The sequence below is a fragment of the Sciurus carolinensis genome, chromosome 14 (genome assembly GCF_902686445.1).
Source record: "Sciurus carolinensis chromosome 14, mSciCar1.2, whole genome shotgun sequence".
Lineage (NCBI taxonomy): Eukaryota > Metazoa > Chordata > Mammalia > Rodentia > Sciuridae > Sciurus > Sciurus carolinensis.
The window spans coordinates 12,415,422-12,440,627 of NC_062226.1; the positions used below are offsets into that span (position 1 = coordinate 12,415,422).

The 25,206-nt window shown below is 38.6% G+C and overlaps 1 protein-coding gene across 1 annotated transcript; it reads right to left on the bottom strand.

Annotated features, from left to right (window-relative positions):
* Positions 1 to 58: 58 nt before the first annotated feature.
* On the bottom strand, positions 59 to 20,996 carry LOC124964634 (olfactory receptor 1J4-like). Its single transcript, XM_047525168.1, has 2 exons — positions 20,500 to 20,996; positions 59 to 998 (listed from the first exon to the last, which is right to left on the bottom strand). The coding sequence occupies exons 1-2, from the start codon at positions 20,994 to 20,996 to the stop codon at positions 59 to 61; spliced, it is 1,437 nt and encodes a 478-aa protein (XP_047381124.1).
* Positions 20,997 to 25,206: the final 4,210 nt, after the last annotated feature.

The window sequence follows — 25,206 nt, forward strand, 5'->3', positions numbered from 1 at the left end:
AATTCTAGGAAATATATCTCACTGTTCTTATGAGTAAAATAAGTGGATTTAGTGACTGTCACTTAAAGAAGTTAACCCTGCTGACAAATATTTCCAGGGCCTGTTTTATGTCTCTGTTCCTCAGGCTGTAGATGAAGGGGTTCAACATGGGTGTAACTATTGTATAAATGATAGAAGAAATAATGTCCTTGTCACTGGAGTTCTGTGATGAAGAGAAAAAGTAAACACCTGCAAGAGTCCCATAGTATAAAGACACCACAGAGAGATGGGAGCCACAGGTAGAAAAAGTTTTAAAGAATCTCTTAGTGGAGGGGACCCTCAGGACAGCGGTCCCTATTCGGATATAAGAGCCTAGGATGCTACTCAGAGGCAGGATGAAAAGCATTCCTCCCTCGGTGAAGATGACCAGCTCATTGAGGGAGATGTCCGAGCAGCTCAGCTTTAGGATGGCAGTAAGGTCACAGAAGAAGTGGGGGATGGTGTTGTCAGCACAGAAGGACAGTGGAACCAAGAGGAGGGTGTGCAACAGGGCATGGACACAAGAGAAGAACCAGGACCCGGCTACCAACCAGACACACAGCTCCTCCCTCATGACAGCAGCGTAGTGCAGTGGGTGACAGATGGCCACATACCTGTCATAGGCCATCACTGCAAGGAGGAAATTGTCCAGACAGCCAAAAAGAACAAAAAAGTACATCTGAGAAATGCACCCCTCGTAGGGGATGGAGTGTTGCTGGGTCTGCACATCCGCCAGCATTTTGGGAACCGAGATCGATGAAAGGGAGAAGTCAGAGAAAGCCAAGTGGCTGAGGAAGAAGTACATGGGGGTGTGGAGGCGAGAGTCCAGCCTGATGAGCAGGATGATGAGCAGGTTCCCCAGCACCGTGGTCAGGTACATGGCCAGGAACAGGGCGAAGATGACGTCTTGCTCCTCTGGCTGGATGGGGAGCCCCAGGAGGAGGAACTTGGACACGCTGCTGTGGTTCTCCCTCCTCATGCTCTTCTTGTCTCTGTTGGGAATTGGAGGAAGTGGGAAATGCCCGTGAACATGACCGTCACATTATGGTAAGGCCTCATTAGTATGAAAATTCTTAATTTTAGCTACACTTCTGTTTATTTCTCATACCTACAGGTTCAAAAATCTGTCCATGCTGGTTCCAAGGACACATCAAACTCTCACTGTTTCAGGTTGGATTTTTCATCACCATAACTGAAAAAAAAAAAAAAAACCAACAAGAACAACTTAGAGAAGGAACAGTTCCTTTTGGCTCACGATTTCAGAGGTTTGGTCCATGGTTGGTGGACTCTGTGGCTCTGGGCCCAGGTGAGGCAGAGCATCATGGAAGAAGGGTGTGGTCGAGGAAAGTAGCTCAGGACATGACGGCCAAGAAGCAGAGAGAGAGAGAGAAAGAGCCCCACTCACCACAGATGAAATATAAACCCAGAGGACTCCTCCAGGGACCCACTTCCTCCAGTCACATGCTACCTGCCAGCCACCACCCAGTTAATCCATGTCAATGAGATACAGCTCTCCCAAGCTAACGAGCTCACCTCTGAACAGTCCTGTGTTACCTCACACATGAGCTTTTGGGGGGTATTCACATCTGAACTGTAACACTCACATTAACCAAGTTTCTTCCCAAAGCAATAAAAGGTTGGTAATTCAGCAGGTATTTACTTATGGACAGTCTGTCCCCGTCACTACACCATGTCAGACATGAGCACTCAGTAGTGAGCAAGAAGAGCAAAGTCTCTCTGTAGGAGTTTGCATGTTTATATAAAGCCAGATTAAAACCTTAGTGCTTTATTCTGATCAGAATTAAAATGTACATCAAGAAATGGGTACCAGTCATTTCTTTTTGGTTTTCCTATTTTGTTTTATAAGTTGCTGATCATTATTTATTTACTTCATTTTCTACAGCATAGAAAATATTGCATCATCTCATGGGGAATCTTAAAAAAAAAGTCAAAGACACAGAAATAGAGAATGAAGTGGTGGTTATTGGTTATTGTTTTAAAGGAATGCAAAACCCTCTGAGCTGCAACAGAATTATTGAAGCTTTGTCACAGGTTTACAGTGCAATTGACTGGGTCCTACCTATTTTGAGTCATTTAAAATAACCTGTCACAACAAATGTCCAAGTCAGGTTTCCAAACCAACATTAACAATGTGCCAGGCATTATTCCAAGTATTTATGTGCACTTTCTAACTAAATCTTCACCATAACTCTAACAAATGGGTATATGAGAAAGCAAAATCAGAGTATTTAAATGTACAATTAAGTGCAGCAGGTGAGATCCTGATCTATATCTGTTCAACAGAATCCTTGCTCTTAGTCACTCTTAAAAGAAATCATACTTCCCATTCATCAAAATACCTGTTCACTGCCACCATCCAACAGTACTTAGCTCCTTGCTTAGAAAAATTTACTACCCACATTTATACAGCACGCAATTTACAAAAGATTTTCATGTGCCTTAGCTTCTTTCAAAAAATTAAATACATATTTTGAACCTTTATGGTACAGAAGGCAAATATGAGCTCCTTCATTTCATAGAAGTAAAAACCCTCAGGTCATTAAGATACATGACTGACCCAGGTCACTCAGCTGTGTGAAGTAGATTCAGACTCCACATGTCTTTGGGAAGTTGGATCAGAGGTTAGGATCACCCAAAATATATCCCTAGAGAAGGAATATCATGCATAGGGGCATGAAAGAGAGTCATCCTCAGGGACCACAACTTTCACGGGGACACAGGTTATCTCCGTTCATAGCCACCAAGGAGGACAGAGACTGGACGCTGGGGCAGAGGTCTGGCTGCTGACTGGTGTATGCGGCGTCTGTCCTCATCAGGAAACAAGAAGAAAACCGCTGAGCTGGCACCACCAGGAACCTTGGTCCAGGGAGGATCTTGCAGGAAGGAGGCAGATGGGTCACAAAACGTGGAACCGTGATTCTGAGGTGGGAGAGGAAGCCTATGGCTGGCTCAGTTTTCTCTGACTTCTCCCTGTCCTTCCCCAGACAGGGGTGAAATAAGGAACCTCTATGATGCAAACACTGGATTTGGGGAAAGAAATTAGAACATTTCCTTTTTACTGACTAGCACTTGCCATGCATGGTGCTGTATTAATAAGTGAGAATAATAAGTAATAATAACAATAACTGGCCGACTTACACCTCAAAATGCCATTGTGAGCTAGGACTGCTTACCCCTCCTTTACTGGTGAGGACTGTGAATGCAGACACCACAAGTCACTTCCCGAGGTCTTGAGAATGTACAGGAGCCAGGCAGAGGGGAGGGCCATATACGGCTTCCTGCAGTTGCTGCTCTGACCCACTACATAAGAGCTGCCCAGTGGAGGAAATGCAGAGGAACCTCCTGCCCAGGGCAGAAACGGGACTGCTAAAAGACCATTAAGGAAATAATGGAGTCTACAGGAACCAACCAGGTGCCCCGAAAGCACACACATGAAACACACACACACACACACACACACACACACACAATCACACATACATACACACAAACACACACACACCTACACATCACACAAACATGCGCACACTTTAATTGCTGACTTGTGATTTCTTACTCTCTGTGATCTACAGTGATCCTAAAGAAAGGACAGTAGCTGTGTGGTTCAGTGACCCACTGAATCATAAAAACAAAACTCACAAAGAATACATAAAATTTGATACACATCACACACGTATGGCAGTTACTGCTCTGCCATAAAATTAGTTTATTATTATAAACTAATAAAACTGTACGCGAAGACTTGCATGGTCTTAGTACAAACATAATACAATGAGCAAGACATAAAGATCACAAATCAGGGGTAAAAACCCACATTCTGAAAATAGCTCACACAATCAGACACATGCTAGACAACAAAAACACCAGATCAAACACATCACATGAAAATCATACAAGAGCATAAAAATTATATCCATATTCTATGTCCCAGTCAGGCAACAAACACACAGTTACCCACATACACTCCCTTTCAGAATGAGGTTCCCAGCCCCCACTAAGCCATGCCAAAATAGAAGAAGGTGGTCAGTCAGTGAGGCACTTGAGCCCTCTTTCACTCACAGGCACCAGCACATAAACATTACCTACAAATGAAACAAAGAGCAAACACACACACACACACACACACACACACACACACACACACACACCTACTCTCAAACACATGCAATCATACACATATAACTCATAGAGAAAAATGGGACATCACACAGACCTGCATCACAGAGTATAAATGGCTGGTCAGAGCAAACACAGAAGACTTCTGCTCCAGATTGCAGAGTACATCTGTCATCTTCTGACTCTGTAATCTCATCTACTTATCTATGATGCTTCTCCATATATGAAAATGTGGGAGTTACAGGAGAAGAGTGTGGCAAATATTTGAGGTCAAAGAACCTGGGTGAGACATCCCCAAACACATACACAAATGACTTATCTGGCTTAATGTGAGCCTGCTTTAAATTGTTATGTTCTGGGTCTAGAGAAGAAAAGGCTAAAAATCAATTATATATCATGCCAACACACACACAAACACAACAGACACATACACACAAAGGTCACAAAGACAAGGTAGATATACCTACACTGGATTAGCAAAGAGATACCACACAAAATACATACGGACTGTATGTGGAACACACATGCAGACCTCTAGGCAAAGGCACACTTTGCCCAAGCAGAATTCCGAGCTCCCTCTGACCTCGCCAGCTCTTGGTGAGCTCTGACACCTGCTAATCCAAACACTTTTCCGAGTCCTCAGCTTCTATTGAGGTCACCAGCAACAAAAAATTCCAGGAGAGCCACTGTGAGCCCAGGGCTCCTGAACTTTCTATGGCTGTCCTTGAGCTTCAGGGTGCCATTTTAACAACCACAGAGAAGACGCAGGAAAAGTCCCTAAGCTCCTGGTTAAGGAGAGAATCAAAGTAGATTAATTGCCTCCAATTCCTACCAGACCTTGGGGCGGAGCCTGTGCAAGGAGGGACTGAGACACTCACCTGAGAGTCACCTAGGAGTGTGTCCTAGATACCAGAGACACCACGTTAGTCAGCCTTCCATTGCTTTATCAAAATAGCTGAGAAAATCACCTTATTGAGAGGAAGGGTTTACTTTCTCTCCCAGTCTGGGGACCTTCGGTCCATGATCCATTGTCCCCGTTGCTTTGGACTCGTATCAAGGCAGTACCTCATGTGCCTCATAGCAGACCTTCATGGCAGAGCAAAACCTGCTCACCCCTTTGCCAGGAAGAGAGAAGACCTTGGATATCACCATCCCCTTCAAGAAGCACATCCCCACTGACCTAGCAATTCCCCATTAAGCCCTGTAGCTTAAAGGTTTCATCACCTCCCGATGCCACCTCCCTGGAGACCAAGCCTCTAACACTTGGGTCTTTGGGGGACATTTAAAATCCAAACAATAGCAGACACCATGAGCTCCTCGTCTGCTCATAGTTGTAACCGGAAGGAAAAAGTGTCAAGGTTTCCCCCAACACTGATAAAACCAAGGCCCAGGGCCAGTCTCTCCAAACAGCACATGGTGACCCAGGTGTAGCAATTCTGATTTCTGCAAACCCCTGTGTTCCTACCTTCGGAGCACAAATCCAGCTGTAAATTCACTTCCTGCAGGTCTCTTCTTTCTCTTAGGAGAGACTATGGGATATAGAGGTGTGTCTTTTCCAAGAGATTATAGAGGGAGAACACTGAGCCTTTGGGTTCAGTTCTCAAAGAAAACTGGATCTGAGTTGTGTTAGTCATTGTTTTTCTTTTTTTAACCCTGAGTACCAAGGTCGCCTTTCCTTCTTGTTTCATCAGTCGTAAAATGCAGATCATAATTGCATTGTCATCATGAAGTTATTAAGATTAAATGAGTTCTGACGATATAGCCCATCTCGTAGAGTGCTTGCCTAGCATGCACAAGGCCCGGGTTCGAATCCCCAGCACTGTGGGATCGTGGGGAAAAAAAAAAAAAGATTAAATGAGATAAGGCATATACTAAAGCACTTATGAAATTTACAATATGTACCATCTCTTCCTCTCATTCTTTTTAAATTCAACATAATATTTCTAAAATGATTTATATTAATATAGGATATATGAATGAGTTACTGCATGGATGAATGAATTCTTCAGAACTTGATAAGGCTCTCTCCTTTTTAAGAAAGACTTCATCTGTCCCCACAGAAAAATACTGTGTCATTCAGATTTCAGCAAATCAGTCAACCCCCTGTTACTCCTCCTTTCTTTACTGAATGCTAATCAGCACCCTCATTGGCTGGGTGACTGCCTGGGCGGCTCTCAGACTCTTCAGGAAATGGACATTTTCATGGAACCCTTTTCAAGGTCGTCTCCTCCACGCTTTGCCCAGTTCCCAGCCCTCAATCCCAGACAGGAACTAGGGATTAATAATAACAATATAATTTTCTACTCACTGCCAAACTTTAAAACTCGAGTGAATATCTTACTTGAGAAGTTGACAACAGCATCCTAATTCATCATAAAACTATTTTTTAAAGACTCGAGTAAGAATTCAGACGAAATCTATGGTAAATCTGAAAAGTTCCCATTCCAAATACTGAAACACTTCTGACTGATCATGAGGTATAATTTTCATAAAAATAAATACAAGCATAGGAAATCTAAAGCATTCCATGACTCCTGGCTTTCAAAAATTCAAGCATTCCTTCAAAGACTATCGTAAAGACTCGACAGATGTATTTTTTTAAGTGATCTATTTTTTTCTTATTTTTACAGCCTGCATTTTGATTCATTGTAGTGTTTTAAGATCTTCAAAAAGACTGAAGCCCGAATATTCAATACCTCTATATACTTATTGATTTTTTTAAAGGAAATTAATTTTATAAATCAGAACTTCGATGACAGTTCAAGAGAATGAGGTTCTAGCCCTCAAACCCCCACAGAAACACTGCTTTTATCAACAACTCGCAGATAAGTATACTTTTATGGAAGCCCAGGAGTCCAGTTGAAAGATTCCAGCACCCCAGTAGAGAAAAAAATCAGAGGCTAGATGCACTGAAGAGGTGAAGAAGACTTACCCAGGGCAGCCCTCCCCCAAGGAGGCACAGTTCAGTGCCGAGAGAAATCCTTTGGCTCATGGTTTCTCTCGGGTGGGAGCAGAGTAAGTGCCTGACTTTACCAGCCTTGTGGAATGCTGTCCAAAAGGCCTGGTCCCGTCTTGCTTCACCCAGAACACCAAGGGGATCAGTATGATGAGTAAACTTGGGGCAGCTAGGATCAGGGAAAAGGGGAAAGGCTCACAGCAACCAGTGTTGAGAAGCACTGCCCACAGATCCTGATTACTGCCTCTTCAACTCCACCAAGAGCTCCATCCAGCAACCCTGCGGCACATCTCACCTGCAGACCCCCAATCCAAGTAGCTGGCAAGAAACCCCAGCACTCAGTGCTACTCCCCCAACTTTACTGGTACCTAAGGTCCTCCACAGACAGCAAACACCCTCCCACACAGACTGCACACAGGTGGACTCTGATGAACAGAGAGCAGACACAACCTGAACACGCAGGGCACTGCCCTAAGGAAATTTAAGAGGACTCTCGCACCTGATCTGTTTTCTTGGGGTTCACAGAACACATCCAATCCTAAAATAGACAGTCCACAGGGAGCAGAGCAGTGGAGTAGTCACACGTATAGAAAAGTTTTTATAGAAACCCAGACCTCTGGCCAGGTTGAAGTATGTACAATTTTATCTGTCAATGTAAAATATAAAATTTTTTAAATTAAAAAACAAAAATGTCATACCACTGCCTTCATACTTGTAGTGATTCTGACTGAAAGTTAGCAATCATCATTAACATTCTCTTCTTATATAATAAATTTTTTTCTTCTGTGCTCTTGAGATTTTATCTTTGAATCTCCTCATCTTTAGTATTATGTGTACTTGAGCTTCTTGAACCTGTGAGTTCATCTTTGCTGGTAAATTTGGAATTGTTCGATCTTATTTCTTCAGTTATCTTGTTCTAATCCCAAACTCTCTATTCTTGTCCTTGAACTTCAGTTACACATAAGTTAGGAGATTGATATTTACCACGGATCATTAAGAGTTATGTTCATTCTTGTACAATTATTTTTGTTATATCTTCCTCTGAGTCATCAATTTAAATAGTTTTATAGATCTGTTTTCAAATTCATTGATCTTTCAGCACATAGTTAGGACTTCCTGGTGTGGGCTTTCTTTTTTTCATTTCATATGTCCTTTTGTTGACTTCTAGAATTTCTTTTGTTTTCCCAGTTTCCATTTCTCTTTTTAGTTTCTCCATTTGTGCATTTACTATGCTCATCTTTTCCTTTAAATCATTAAACATATTGATAATGGCTATTTTCCAATTTTCATGCACTAATTATAACACCTGTGTAATCTCTGCATCTTTTTCTGAATAATTTGATTCTTCATTAAAGTCACTTTTTCCCGTGTCTTTGCATCTGTTTCTTTTCATTGACTGTATGCTGGATATTACAGATGATGCAATGGCAAGAGACTGGACTTTATTGTTTTCCTTAAGAATGTTGAATTTTATTATGGAATGTAGTTAACTTAATGGAGGCTCAGCTTGATCTCAAGGCTTAGTTTTAGGTTTTGTTAGAAAAGATCTAGAGAAACGCAATTCTATAGAACTACTTTTATTAGTTTATTATAGTTATACATAATTTGAGTTCATTTTAATCTAATTATGTGTACATGAAATTTAATTTGTTCCACTTCACTGCCAAGTACTTCCTCTTTTCCTCCCTTCCTCCCTCTCACTGTTCCCCTTCCTCTACTCACCTGGTCTTTCTTCTATTTAATTATAGTTTTATTTTAATTAGCAAATTATGGATATACATAAAGGTGAAATTCATTGTATTATATTCACATATGTACATAGTAATATTTGATCAGAATCATCCCACTGCTCTATCCTTTCACAATCCCTCCACCCTCCCCCTCAATTCCCTTTATGTATTTCACTGATCTCACTACTGTTTTCTTGGAATTCCTCCTCCCTTTTCCCCCTGTTTTTGGTCTATCTTCCACATATGAAAAAAAAAATCTTTGACTTTATGGGTCTGGCTTATTTAATTTAGTATGATATTCTTCAGTTCCAGCCATTTATCAGCAAATACAATAATTTCATTCTTCCCTATGGCCAAGCAAAACACCATTGTGTGTATGTACCACACTTTCTTAATCCATAACTTGGTTATTGGGAATTGTTCTCCTATAAACATTGATGTGACTGTATCATTATAGTTTGTTGATTTTAGAAATTTTGGATGTATACCAAAGTTTGGAATACCTGGGTCGTATGGTGGTTCCATCCCTAGTTTTTTGAAGAATCTCCATACTGCTTTCCAGACTGGTTGCACTAGTTTGCAATACCATCAGCAATGTATGAATATACATCCTTGCCAACATTTATTATTGTTTGTGTTCTAGAGGTTTGCCATTCATTCTACTGAGTTGAAATCTTAGTGTAGTTTTGATTTGTTTTTCCCTGATTTCTAGAGATGGTTAACATCTTTTCATCTATTTGTTGGTCATTTGTAATCCTTCTTTTAAGAAGTCTCCATCTAGTTCCTTTGCCCATTTTTTATTTGGGTTATGTGGTATTTGGGGTGCTTTTTGTGTTCTTTATATACTCTGGATATTAATCCTTTGTCTGAGGAACAGGTGGCAAAGATCTTCCTCTCATTCTGTGGGCTCTCCATGTTCCTAATTTTTCCCCTTGCTGTGAAGAAACTTTGTAATTTGAAGCTGTTCAACTATTGATTCTTTGTTTGTCTTCTATTTTGGGAGTCTTGTAAAGGAAGTTGATGCCTAGAGTGTTGGGCATATAAGTTTCTTCCAGCAGTTTCAGAGTTTGGGGTGTAATTCCTAGGTATTTGATTCATTTTGAGTTGACTTTTGTGCAAGGTGATATAAAGGGGTGAAGTTTCATTCTTCTACATATGGGTATTTAATTCTCCATTTGTTTAAAAGGCTACCTTTTCTCCATACCCCTATATATGTTTTGGGCACCTTTGTTGAATATCTGATGACTGCATCTATTTGGATTTGCCTCTGTGCCTTCTGTTCAATTCCATTGGTCTTCATGTCTGTTTTGATGCCAACACCATGCTGGTTTTGTTACTATAGCTCTGTGGTATTATTTGAGGTCTGGTGTTATGATGTCTCCTAGCATTGCTCTTCTTGCTCAGGATTGCTTTGGCTATAATAGGTCTTTTATTTTTCCAAATAAATTTTAGAACTGTTTTTTCCTAGTTCTGTGAAGAATGTCATTGATTTTGATGGGGATTTCATTGAATCTTTTGGTAACACTTTTGAGATGTAATGTTAGGTCACTGAGTTGTTGACTTTTTATTCTTTTCTTGAATGCACTCCAGCAATGAATTTTCCTCTGAGTACTGCTTTCATAGTGTCCCAGAGATTTCAATATGTTGTATCGTCATTCTCATTTACCTCTAAGAATTTTTTATCTCCTCCCTGATGTCTTCTGTTATCCATGCTTCATTCAATAGCATATTATTCAGTCTCCAGGTGTTGGAGTAGTTTCTGTTTTTTATTTTGTCATTGATTTCTAATTTCATTCCATTATGATCTGATAGAATAAAAGGTAGTATCTCTATTTTTTGCATTTACTAAGGGCTACTTTGTGGTATAATATATGGTCTATTTTAGAAAAGAGTCCATGTGCTGCTGAGAAGAAAGTGTATTCATTCATTGATGGATGGAATATTCTATATATGTCTGTTAAATCTTAGTTATTGATTGTGTTATTGATTCTATGATTTATTTTTTTAGTTTTTGTTTGGAAGATCTATCCAGTGGTGACAGTGGTATGTTAAAGTACCCAGAATTATTGTGTTGTGGTCTATTTGATTCCTGGAATTGAGAAGGATTTATTTGATGTACATGGATGTGCCATTGTTTGAGGCATAAATATTTACAATCGTGTCTTCCTGATTTGTGGTTCCCTTAAACAGTATGAAATGACCTTCTTTATCCCTTCTGACCAACTTTGGCTGGAAGTCCACTTTATCTGATATAAGGATGGAAACCCCTGCTTTTTTACTGAGTCCCTGTGCATGGTAAGTTTTTTCCCATCCTTTCACCTTTAGTCTGTGAATGTTCTTTTCTGTGAGATGAGTCTCTTGAGGCAGCATATTGTTGGGTCTTTCTTTTTAATCCAATCTGCCAGTCTATGTCTTTTGAATGATGAGTTTAGGCCATTAATGCTCAGGGTTATTATTGAGATATGATTTGTATTCCCAGTTATTTTGGCTTATTTTTGGCTTTTAACTTGACTTGTTTTCTCCTTTAATTGTCTTTGCCTTTAGAGTAGTTCTTCCCTTTGCTGACCTACATTGTTGTTTTTCACTTCTTCCTCATGGAATATTTTGCTGAGAATTTTCTCTAGTGCAGGCTTTATATTTGTAAATTCTTTTACCTTTTGTTTATCATGGAAGAATTTTGTTTCATCTTCAAATCTGAAGGTGAGTTTTGCTGGGTATAAGATTCTAGGTTGGTATCCATGTTCTTTCAGAGCTTGAAAAGTTATTCCAATCCCTTCTTGCCTTTAGAGTCTGGGCTGAGAAATCTGCTGATATCCCTATTGGTTTTCCCCTATATGTAATCTGATGCTTTTCTCTCACAGTCTTTAAAATCTTATCTTTATTTTGTATGTTAGGCATTTTCATTATAATGTGCCTTGGTGTGGATCTGTTGTAATTTTGTGCATTTGTTGTTTCGAAGGCCTCTTGTAATTGATTTTCCATTTCATTCTTCAGGTTTGGGAAATTTCTGATATTTCATTGAATAGGTTGTTCATTCCTTTGGTTTGTATCTCTGTGCCTTCCTCAATCCTGATAATTCTTATATTTAGTCTTTTCATGATATTCCATAATTCTTGGAGATTCTGTTCATGATTTCTTACCATCTTCTCTGGTCAACTTTATTTCAAGATTAAATATTTGTCTTCGTTGTCTGAGGTTCTGTCTTCCAAGTGATCTAGTCTGTTGATGATGCTTTCCATTGAGTTTTTTATTTGGTTTATTGCTTCCTTCATCTCAAGGATTTCTGTTTGTTTGTTTGTTTTTCAGTATCCTATCTTTTTGCTGAAATGATCTTTTGCTTCCTGCAGTTGCTCTTTCAACTGCTTATTGTAGTGATCATTCATTGCCTGCATTTGTTCTATCTCATCCTTTGCTTTGGGAATCATTTTAGCTATGTATATTCTGAACTCCTTTTCTGGCCTTTCTTCTACCATGCTGTCATTGGATTCTATTAATAAAGAATCTTGGTTTGTTTGGAATACTTTCTTCCCTTGTTTTTTTCATGTTGTTGGTATATCTTCCCCTCTAGCAGTGCAAATCTGGGGTATTGCAGTTTCCCCCCTGTAGGCTTATAGTGATGCTGCAGGTTTCCAAAACCTCTTCTTTAAGTGGGATATCAATATTAGCAGCACCCAGTACAGACAATATGCAGCCCTAAACCAAATAGCTCCTATGAAGACATTAACAATATTGTCAAAATAAACAGAGAGGATGAGTTCAATTATTGTCTACAGCATAACAAATAGATTTGCAATGAGGTCTGCAGTTTCTAATGGAGAACAAAGAGAATGGGGAGGGATGTAGGATGTAACTGTTAATAGGATAAGAAAAGAGTATATAGTTCTAGAGCATAGGAAGAAAGAAAGTGCAATCAAAATAAGTTGGTTGTTAGCATGAGAAAAGGGAGAAAGAGACTCTGAGAAAACAGGTAAACAAAAGGAAAATAAAGAGCAAGAAAAATAAATAAAAACTTGAAAATTTTCAAAAAGGAGAAAAAATCTACACTATAACAGTCATATACTATTCAAACCTCCCAGTCTTCAGTAGCCTGATGCATGAGAGGTATCTGACAATGAGCTTCCAGTCTCCAGCAGGCATCTCAGGATGGGATTTGCCCCACCTAAAGATGGCATCTTCCACTTCCAGGATAATCCAAGATAGCTGCACTGACTTCCAAACATCTTGGAAATGGGGAGCTGTAGGGCATGGGCATTGAGTCCATGTGGGGTGTGGTCAGGTCCTGCAGGTCCTGGATGTTATCCCAAAATGGTGGCAGCCACATGTAACCAAACCTGTGGGTACTGTGACCATGGACTTCCAGGCAACAGCAGGCAGCTGGCGATACTCTGGCAGTCTGCAGGTGGTCTGCAGGCCATTGGCTGACAATCGGCAGGTGGACCTCGGCTGGTGGGTGGTGGGTAGGTGAAAGGCAGGTGATGGGCAGTCAAGAGGCAGGCAAACACATGAATGGCAGATGATAGGTGGCAGTCAGTGAGCCATGTGCACTCAAAAAATAGTCAATATGCCAGCATACTGCAGGTGATCAAGGTGGACAAATGGGGTAAACAGCAGGGGATCAATGAGCAGCAAAGTCTGCCTCACAGAGAAACAAATTTTCCTCTTCTTCTTGAAACCTGAGTTACTCAGCCTCCCTCTAGTTCACCATCTTGGATGTCAACACTTTTGATAATATGGCTACTTTGATATTATCAGTTCTGCCTATCCAAGAACATGGAAGGCTTTTCCATATTCTAAGGTCTTTTTCAATTTCTTTCTTTGGTGTTCTATAGTTTTCATTGTAGAGGTCTTTTACCTCCTTGGTTAGATTTATTCCCAAGTATTCTTTGGAGATAATTATAAAAGGGATAGTGTTCATAATTTCTTTTTGAGAAGATTCACTATGGGAATATAGCAAAGTGATAGATTTATGTATGTTGATCTTGTATCCTGCTACTTCACCAAATTTGTTTATCTGCTCTGGAAGTCTTCTGGTTGAATATTTGGGTGTTCTAATTGCAAGATCACATCATCAGCAAAGAGAATTTGACTTCTCTTCCTATTTGTATATCTTTAATTCCCTTCTTTTGTCTCATTGCTCTGACTAGAGTTTCAAAGACCATGCTGAATTGCATTAGTAAGAATGGACATTCTTGCCTTGTTCCTGATTTTAGAGGAAGTTTTTTCCATTTTTCTCTGTTCCATATGATGTTGCTTGAGTTTGTCATATATAGCCTTTACAATTGTGAGATAAGTTCCTTCTATCCCTACATTCTCTAGTGTTTAAAACATCAATGTCCTTTGTCAAATGCTTTTTCTGCTACTATTGAGATGATTGTGTGAATCTTATTCTTAACTCTATTTATGTGGTAAATCACATTTATTGATTTATGTATGTTGAACAAAACTTGCCTTCCTGGGATGAAACCCACTTTATCATGTATATGATCTTCTTAATGTGTTTTTGAATGTTGTTTGCCAATATTTTAAATAAAGATTTTCGTGTTTATGTTCATCAGGAATATCGGTCTGAAGTTTGTTTTCCTCAATAAGTTTTTGTCTGATTTTGGTATTTGGATGACATTGGCTACATAGAATGCTTTCAGCAACGTTTACTCCTTTTTTTTTTTTTTTTTCTATTTCATGAAATAATTTGAGGAGGATTGGCCCTAGTTCTTCTTTAAAGTTCTGATAGAATTCAACTGAGAATCCATCTGGGTCCTGGGTTTTTCTCCATTGGAAGATTTTAGTAGTTGCTTCAATTTCATTATTTGATATTGGTCTGTTTCAGTTGTCTATAACCTCGTGGTTCAATTTGGGTAGGTCATGTGTCTCTAGGGCCTTGTCAATATCTTCAAGATTTTCTAGCTTGTTGAAGTGTAATGAACAGACACTTCACAGAAGAAGATGTACAAGTAATCAACAGATATATGAAAAAATGTTCAACATCCCTAGTAATAAGGGAAATGCAAATCAAAACTACCCTAAGATTTCATCTCACCCCAATTAGAATGGCGATTATCAAGAATACAAGCAACAATAGGTGTTGGCGAGGATGTGGTGAAAAAGGAACACTCATACATTGCTGGTGGGGTTGCAAATTAGTGCAGCCACTCTGGAAAGCAGTGTGGAGATTCCTCAGAAAGCTTGGAATGGAAACACCATTTGACCCAGCTATCCCACTCCTTGGCCTATACCCAAAGGACTTAAAATCAGCATACTACAGAGATACAGCCACATCAATGTTCATTGCTGCTCAATTCACCATAGCCAGATTGTGGAACCAACCTAGATGCCCTTCAGTTGATGAATGGATAAAGAAACTGTGGCATATTTATACGTGGAATATTACTCTGCAATGAAGAATGATAAAATTATGGCATTTGTAGGCAAATGGTCGAAATTGGAGAATATCATGCTAAGTGAGATAAGCCAATCTCAAAAAACTAAAGGACGAATGATCTCGCTGATAAGCAGATGAGGACATATAATGGGGGGTGGGAGGGGCTAGCATTAGGTTTAGGGTTAGGTTTAGAGTTAGGCTAAGGAGAGCGGCAAGAATGAAGGAAAGAAGGACTGTGTAGAGGGAAAAGAGGGGTGGGAGGGGTGGGGGAGGGGAAAAATAAAATAAACATCATTACCCTATGTAAATGTAAAAAATAAATAAAAAATAAAAATAAATAAAAAAAAGAAGTATCTATTGTAATAACTCCATTTTCATCTCTAATTTTATCAATTTGAGTTGTCAATGGATGAAATAATCTATAGATGGCTGTTTGGTCCATTAGGTTAATAGTATTTTTCAGTTCTGAAGTCTGGCATCGTTATAGCATAGTTTTCACAAGTTAACTAATATTGAACATTATAATTAATGAAAATCCATAGTTTACATTAGGGTTATTTGTTGTATAGTTGTAGTTTCTTTGGTTTTAATAAAATAATTTTTGGTTTTAACAAAGCATGGAGACATATTTCAAAACTCACAGCATTATACAAATAACTTTATGTCCTAAAAATCCCCTTTGCTGTACCTACTCATCCCTTCTTCTACCCCACCACACACCCTTAGCAACCACTGATTGTTTTCTTATCTCTGTACTTCTGCATTTTTGAGGATGTCATATAGTTGGAACCATGCAGTATGTAGCCTTTTCAGATTGGCTTCTTAGTGACTATTTTGAAGAAGAGTTTAGCCGTGATAGTTCTATTGGACATACACATGCCCACAATCCAGTGACTCTTCTTACAATGTTTTAGTCAACTTTTTGTCACTATGGCCAAAAGACCTCACAGGAAGAACTGTGTAAAGGAAAAGTTTAATTTGGCTCATGGTTTCAGAGGTTCAGTCAACGGTCAATGACATAGTTCTGGGCCCGAGGTGAGGCAGAACAGCATGGTGGAAGGACATGGCAGATAAAAACGACTCAGGACATTGCAACCAAAGAGCAGAGAGAGCTCTGCTCACCAGGGACAAAATAAGTACCCCCAAGAAATGTTTCTCCAGCCACACCCTCCTTGCCCCAGTTACCACCCAACTAATCCATTCAAGTGTGTTAATCCACCAGTTAGGTTATAGTTCTCATAATCGAATCATTTCACCTCTGAACATCTTGCATGATTTCACATGAAATTTGAGGGACACCCCACATCCAAACCATAATGTATTAATATTCAACTTACAAAATTTCTTGCATATGCATATTCACAAGACTGATGTATAGTTCTGCTGTTCATAGTAGTGAAATGCTGGGGGTGGGCAAGTGGTCACTAAATAGAGAACAGATAAGTGTGTAATAGTGTCAGAGTTAAAGATGAAAACATAGATGAATTTCACATGGACAATAGAAGACAATAAATGCAATAGAAGACAATAAAATGCAGTAGAATAAATACAGTCCAATTTCTTTAATGTGTAGTTCTAGAGTGGGCAATATTTAAGGATTACTACTAAACTATTAGAATTCAAATAAATGTAAAGGAGTTTTTTTTTTTAAATATCCACAGTACTGGGTACCTTCAAAGGGAATGAAGATACAATTGAGAAGGACCTATAAGATTTTCAACACTATTGTTAGTTTTCTCTCATTTAAGCCTAGAGATAGTTAAATAAATTTTTATTATTTTAAATTTAAACATTCATAGGTCACATACATTTGAACACAAACATATATGCACATACATTATGTATCCACATATGTATTTCAGCTTATATATTTATGCTATTTAGTGTGTATATTTCAATATTTTTATAAAGATGAAAATACAGTTTCCAGTAAAATGAGAAAAATATTACTGACAATTAAGAAGTATGTTCATAGGACTTACAGTTATGCTTCTGTTTGCCACTTAAGACCCATACCCATTCTGTGTGGGCCATTGTCCTGGTCCTTTATGGAAAGTTGTTTCATTTTTATTTGTGATCAGGCCTAACCATTTTGAGGTGAAAAAGTTGTATTCCTAGTTAAAATAACTAAAACAAAAATAAAATGTGGACAATTAATAAGAAATTATGAAAAACTGAGGAGAATATGAGGGAAGAGGGATAAAGAAAGGTTGGTCAGTGAGCACTAAGTCAGAAGAAAGAAACCTGATCATTGGGGTAATTAAAGATAATGGAAATATACTGTATATTTTTAAAAGTTATAAAAAGAGATATTGAATGTGCTTCCCACAAGAGTATATGTGGTTGAGAAAGTAAATATGCTTACTTAATTTGTACATTACTCAGTGTACACATATATATAAAAACATCACATGGAACCCCACAAATACTCACAATATTATGAGCCAGTTAAAACAAATGTATTACAAAGGAAAACAAATTTCCTAATTAAGCTTACTAACAAGTATATTCACAATGTGTTATAAAATTTAAAATAAAATCATGAATCTATCAAAAGAAAAATTCTTGTTATCTTGAGAGAGAAAAAACTTTACGTAACTTGTAGTATCCAAAAAAAACAAACTGCAACTACATTAACTTTAAACTGTTTGAGACAGACACAGGGATGCACACCTGTAATCCCAACTCTGTGGGATGTTGAGGCAAGAGACTCCAAGTTAGAGAACAGTCTGGGTAATTTAATAAGACACAGTCTCAACATAAAAAAATAAAATGAGCTACAGAGATAACTCTATAATATAACACTTGCAAGTGTAAGCTCAGATTCAATCCTAAATACTTCAAAAACTCTTTGATGGACAGGAATACCTTATGAATACAAAAAATAAAGGAAAATACAGTAGAACCGATGTGTTTTCAAAAACTTCCCAAGAAAATGGATGTACATATGTAGTAGAATGAAGTTAGATCCCTTACCTTTCAACTCACACAAATGTCAACTCAAAGTGAATCAAGGATTTAAGAATGAGACCAGAAACTTCACACCTGCTGGAAAACAAAATAGAGGCTCAAGACTCCAACATAGCGGTGCAGGTACTGACCCTTTTAACAAGACCCTTAAGACTGGAGAAATAAAAACAAGCATAAATAAGTGGGACAGAATCAAATTAAAAGGCTTCTGCACAGTAAAGGAAGCATTAAGAGAGAGCCTACAGAATGGGAGAAAGTCTTGGCCTGCTACATCTCTGACAGAAAGTTGACATCTAGAATATATAAAGAATGCAAAAACTTAACATCAGAAAGAAACAAATAACCTAATGAATAAATGGGCAAAAGAACTAAAATGAAATTTCTCAAAAGAAGAAATACAAATGGTCATCAAATATTTGAAAAAATGTTCAACATCCCAAGTTACTAGGGAAACACAAACCAAACTACACTGAGATTTCATCTCATTCCAGTCAAAATGTCAATCATCAAGAAAACAAATAATAAGTTGGCAAGGACGTGCAGGGAAAAGGTATACATACTCATGGGACTGTAAATTAATGCAACCACTCTGGAGAGCAGTATGGAGATGCCTCAAAAAACCACAAATGGAATCACCATATAAACCAGCTATCCCACTCCTTGGTATTTATCCAGATGAACTAAAATCAGAATATTATATTGATACAGGCACATCAATGTTGAGAGCAGCACAATTCACAATAGCCAAGATACAGAAAGAGTCCAGGTGCCCAAAAACAAACAAACAAAAAAGAATGGTAAAGAAAATGTGGTATATATAGATAATGGATGTTTACTCTTAAAAAGAATAAAACCATGGCATTTGCTAGAAAAATGGATGGAACTAGGGAACATCACTAAGTGAAATAAGTCAGACTCAGAGGGTCAACAGCCACATATTTTTCTCTCATATGCAGAGCTAGAGCAGATGAGCAGGAGAAAGGGGAGAATTCCATGACAACAGACTGGAGATCAATGGAAGGGGATAGACCAGGAGAGATGAGGGACAGGGAAATGGAGGAACAGTGAAATGTAATTGGCCAAATGATGCTACATACATACATGAACATACCAAGGTCAACTCCACCTTTATGTATATCCATAAAGCAACAATTATGGAAACAAAGTGAAATAAGCCCGTCCCAAAAAACCAAAGGTTGAATGCTCTCTCTGATATGTGGATGCTAACACACAACAAGGGAGGGTAAGGAGGAGAATAGAAGTTCAGTGGCTTAGACCAAGGGGAATGGAGGGAAGGGAGAAGAGGAATGGGGACAGGAAAGACAGTAGAATGGATCGGACATCACTTTCCTTCACTCATATGAATACACAACCAGTGTAACTCCACATCATGTTCAACCATGAGAAGGGGATCAAAATTGTAATGGGTTGCACCCTATGTATGCATCACATGTCAAAACACACTGTACTGTCATAGATACCTACAAATAACAAAAAATAAAATAATTAAGAAAGAAAGAAAAAGAAACAATGAAAATATGGAAGAAAGACCAGTAGAGTAGAGGGAGGGCAAGTGGGGAGCAGGGAAGGGGAGAGAAGAGGAATCATTGAGGCCTCAGATGGAGCAAATTATGTTCCATGTTTCCAGGATTATGTCAGATTGAACCCCAATATTATGTGTAACTATAATGCATTAATAAAAATCCCCAAAACCTCAGGACAATGGCAATCAAAGGCAGAGAAAAACTGTATCCAAGGTGAAACACAGGAAGAAGGAAATGAGTGGCATATCAAGATTCACCGAAAGCATCAATTAAGAGAGGAAAGGATTCATGTGCAGGATTGAGGTCTCATTTCCAGTGAACAAGAAATATAATGTCCATCATGTTCTGAGGATAATCCTCAGAGCTCCTTTGATATCCCTATTCCTCAGACTGTAGATGAAGGGATTCAGCATGGGGGTGACCACAGTGTACAACACAGACACAATGACATCCTTGTCTTTATTGCTATCAGATGAGGGGACAAAGTAGAGTGCAATAATTGCTCCATAGTACAAAGAAACCACAGAGAGGTGGGAGCCACATGTGGACAAGGCTTTGCAGATCCCCTTGATGGAGGGTCTTCGCAGGACACTGGCCCCAATGTGGCCATAAGAGACCAGAATGCAGATGAATGGCAGGGTAACAACTGCTGACCCTATGGAGAGAATAGTCAACTGATTGACAGTGGTGTCTGAACTGGACAGCTTGAATAAGGAAGAGACATCACAGAAGAAGTGGTGGAGAGTGTTACCTCTGAGGAAAGACAGCCGGGCTAGGAGAAGGGTGTGCACAAGGGCACCAGCAGAGGATAAGACCCAGGATACAACCACTAGCAGGAAACAGAGGCTCTGGCTTATGATAGTGGTGTAGTGCAAGGGGTGACAGATGGCCACATACCTGTCATAGGCCATGGAGGTCAGAAGGAAGCTGTCAAGAGCTCCAAACAATAAGAAAAAATATGCCTGACAAATGCACCCAGCATATGAGATGGACTGAGTCTGCGTCAGCATGTTCATGAGCATCTTTGGAGCTGTGACTGAGGAGAAGCAGATGTCAGTGAGGGCCAAGTGGCTGAGGAAGAAGTACATGGGGGTGTGGAGGCGAGAGTCCAGCCTGATGAGCAGGATGATGAGCAGGTTCCCCAGCACCGTGGTCAGGTACATGGCCAGGAACAGGGCGTAGAACATGCCTTGCTCCTCTGGCTGGATGGGGAGCCCCAGGAGGAGGAACTCAGACACACTGCTCTGGTTCTCCCTCCTCATGTTCTTCCTTTCTTTTGCTAGAGATGAAAAATATAGGGAAATGTTAAATAATGACAAGTTATTGGGACTATTACAAAATAAAATCAACGTTTTAAACTAGTCAGTATGTGCGTTTTAATCTGAATATCTCAGGCTTTGTACCACATTAATGCCGTAATGATAGTTTGGACAAAGTTTGTTATTTGTCCACCTAGGAACCAACACAGTATCTTTTGGAGAAACCATGAAACATATGAATGATCATGTGACCAGGCACCAACTTGAAAAGTCCAAATTTATGATATGAATTTGAGATAAGGGAATTAAGAAGTATATACTCACAATTTTGATAGACTGTCATTGTACATGAGACCAGGGTGCAGAGTTTCATTTTCTTTAATTTTTTTTATTTTTAGATGTACATGATGATAGAGTGTATTCAGACATATTACACATACATGCAGTATAACTTTTTCTAATTAGGATCCCATTCCTGTGGTTGTCCAGGATGTGGAGATTCACTGTGGTGTATTCCTACATGAATGTAGGAAAGTTATGTCCCGCTCGTTTCCTATTTCCATCCCCACTCCCTTCCCTTTACTCACGTTTGTCTAATCCACTGCAAGGTTGTTTCTGGATATAAAAGTCTGTCATGAAGATTAAAATACGAGCACTCTCCTTAAGTTGTTGGAGAGGTTGGGGCTAGGGCATTGGGGGATCAGAGAAATAGAAGCACATGATCGCTCTGAGAAGGACATGGAGTAAAAGAATTTTTGAGGAGCCCAAGTACATAAGACCTTCTCTGACACAATAGAAAATTTCAATTCTATTCTCAAAGCAAAAGTATACCCAAGAAAATACTTAAGTAAACATGGGATGGAAAGTTTCAAATATCTTGAGTTTAGGGGGTAGCGATCAGATTAGGAAGGCAAGAGTATCAACAAAAATCTGAATAGGAAGTCGTGGTAGCAATTCAGATACAGAGTAATACCATTTTACACCTGGATTGAGGCAGTGGAGAGAAATAAAATTACAAAGATTTGGTATAAAATTTAAAGCAATATCAGCAAAGGCGTAGTGTGGGTTAAAGATAAACGTGAGGCATATTTTTCTAACATCTCAGAATTAAATCAGTTTGAGAAAATAATTCAACATGGAAATTTGGGTTTTTTTCCCCCTATTCTCTCAAAATTGGATAGATACTCAGTTCAAGATAAACTGCTTTACATGGAGCTATTTGTCATATTGTGGCATGAAGCAGCAACACTCTACACACACATACACAAACACACAAACATATTTAATGTAATTTTTGCTCCTGCTCTGACGAGGCAAATTAGATAATAAGCTCAAGTACCTTCAGCTACAGCCTTGGGAAGGTTCTTCCATTTCTCTCCAGAAGGCACGAAATACAGTGAAACTGGTGGTAAACTCTACAGGTCGCAGAGTTCCATTGCGACAGGCAGAAGACTTACCAGTTCAGAACTATTTAAGATGCATATACCAATACATTTTTGTTCACAGTTCTCAAGAAATCAGTGTGAATTCTAAATTGACAAACTATGAAGAAGCCCTGGGAGTCAATCACACTATCCCCAGGTCCACTAAAGACAAACAGGATATAATTGCTTCATTGCCTTTGGCTCCCTTAGGGGAAGAACGACTTGTTGAAGCAGGCCTAAGAGAGTTCACCCTTGGAGGAATCATGATGGTAACCATTAGGAACTTGGTGATCCACAAAGCTGCTTGCTTTCTGTTTACATTGCAAAATGTGCCTCAGAATCCATAATGAACCAAGTTTGAACTTGAGTCTGATAACAATGTTGTTTGCTTCTGACCAGATGCTAAATCAAGAACACTAGAAACACTCTAATCCCATCACTGTCTGAAGAAGAGAGTCAGGAGCTTATGACTCACCATTGTTCCTGGACCCAGGGAATGCAGCACAGTTTCTATAAATCTCATTCTCTTGCCCAAAAGTTGTGCTGTCAGCATTCTGCTGATGCAAGTTATTCATCAAACCATAAAGTAGCCATTCAATATATGATTTCCACTCGACTCCTTAAAAAAAATGATTCCGAATCCATTGAATGCATCTTCACCTCCATTTCTTCAATGCCTGGTAGTCAATGAATATCATGTGCTCAATTGTTCGAGGTGAAGATGTATGAATATTTATAAATGTTGTTAATTGGTTCAGTTAAAAATCAATCTGCACATGGAACTGCTATTTGAGTGAAGAAATCCTGTCATATACTTAGACTGCTGGAAGGGTGCTGGGTCCTGTGGGTCACAGTCGACCATCTGTGGCCTTGATAATACTCAGGTGGACCCGCCCATTTCCTACATGTCAAGGGTTGATGAATCCTTACTTCTCAAGCCAGATCTTTATTGTCACTTGCCCCTTTTCCTGCATACACAGAGTTAAAAAAATTAATGACTCCCCATGATTCCTCAACTGATTAAACCATATGAGAAAAAGTATCTCTTTCAACTAACAACTGACATTACTACTTCCTCAGATTCTGGATACCTCGAGGACCCTCATCTATATCATCTTCTACACCCAGTTTATCCCATCTTTCTCATTCCCTTTCATATCTCACCCTCTTGCTTATTAGTTAATAGTAAATTAGACCCACATATTCATACAGAAAAATTGAAAAGCAGGCAAGTAAGATTAACAAAGATTTCAGACAAAAGAACTTCAAAAGAGCTGATAACCACGTAAGAAGATGGTAAGATGGTGAACCTCAGTAAGAAGCTTAGAGAATTAAAACCTCAAAAATCCATTTATATCAAGAGATTGAAAAAATAATTTGTGAGTGTTCTTTGCTGACGATGCTGTGTCTGAAATCTTAGTCACATGTAATACAGAAATATGTGACATTATTATTTACAGTTGAAAATGTGCATGACCGTGGACCACAATTCCAGTGTAAGAGTTAAAGCCAAAAGATGACTTGCATATGTTCTAGTGGAGACATAAATAAGAAGGCTCATAACAACATTGTGATAGTAGAAAAAACGGCAAAATTATTTCAACAAGTTTGGTGTTTTCAACAGTTTATTTGGTTGGTTGGTTGGGTTTTTGTTTGTTTTTTTTGGTTTGGTACTGGGTATTGAACCCAAGTTTACTTTACCATTGAGCATCATCTCCAGTCCTTTATATTTTTTACTTTGAGAAAAGGTCTTTCTAAGTTGCTAAAGTTCTCACTAAGAAGTTGTGGTATTTTTACAAAGAGAATATTGTATAAAGTTTATGCCACATAATAGATAAATTAAAGGAATACAATAGTGAAAATAAAAACAAGACTCCAATAATATAACAAAACACAGAAATGAATATTTACATGTAGATGCATTTCTTAACTGAAAGTCTGTGTCTGGTACTCCCCCAAGAAAATATATATGCTAAAGCCCTAACCCACTGTTGTCTGTATTAGAAATGGATTATCTAATACTTTAATATTAAATTAATCACAAGTATGGGGCCCTGGCAAAAAAAAAAAGTTAAATTTTGTTTTTCTAGCATCTAGAACTGTATAAAAATAACTGTTGGGTAAAACACCCAGTCTGTGGCATTTTGTTAGAGTAACCCAAACACACAATGACAGATATGCATATATACATATCTTAGAGATATATGCACACAGAAGTAAAACTACAAAATTTCAAGAGAATCTTTAACACCAAATTCAGTATACTCATGTCCTCCTGAGAGGAGACAGGAGAGTAACATGTGGGTAACTCAAATGTAAATTTAAATGATGCTTTATTAGGAATAAATATTTGTTAATGGAAGTGCAACATACATAGAACCAACAATACACTAAGTGCATAACTTGATAAATAATCCTGGAAACACACCTATGAAGCCATTCATGAGGTAAAGAAATAATCCTTTATAGAGCCCCTCTTAGTCACTTCATTTAAATTCAAAATTATAGAAGTATTATTCTAAATAAAGTATCCTATCACATTCTACTGAGAATTCTCTTCAACTTGAGTAAGAAAATAACACACTATTACTCTATCTTCTCTAATCTCAATATTAAATCATTCTCTTCAAAAAGAAGAGACTTATTTCTAATGTAATATCTTTCATCAGAAATAGGAGTCATGCATTTTGATATCATAACAAGTCATTCCTATCTCTTCATATTGATGAGGCAGCATGTTCACAAACATGACTCTTACCCTTGACAGAGTGAGGGTTATGAGAGAGGCA

Excerpts from the sequence above, each read along its gene's own strand:
- LOC124964634 (XM_047525168.1), bottom strand. The coding sequence starts at position 20,996 with ATGAGGAGGGAGAACCAGAGCAGTGTGTCTGAGTTCCTCCTCCTGGGG. Across the intron at positions 999-20,499 it reads ACCCTTCTCCTAGCCCGGCT|CATGAGGAGGGAGAACCACA; the intron begins GTCTTTCCTCAG and ends AGACAAGAAGAG.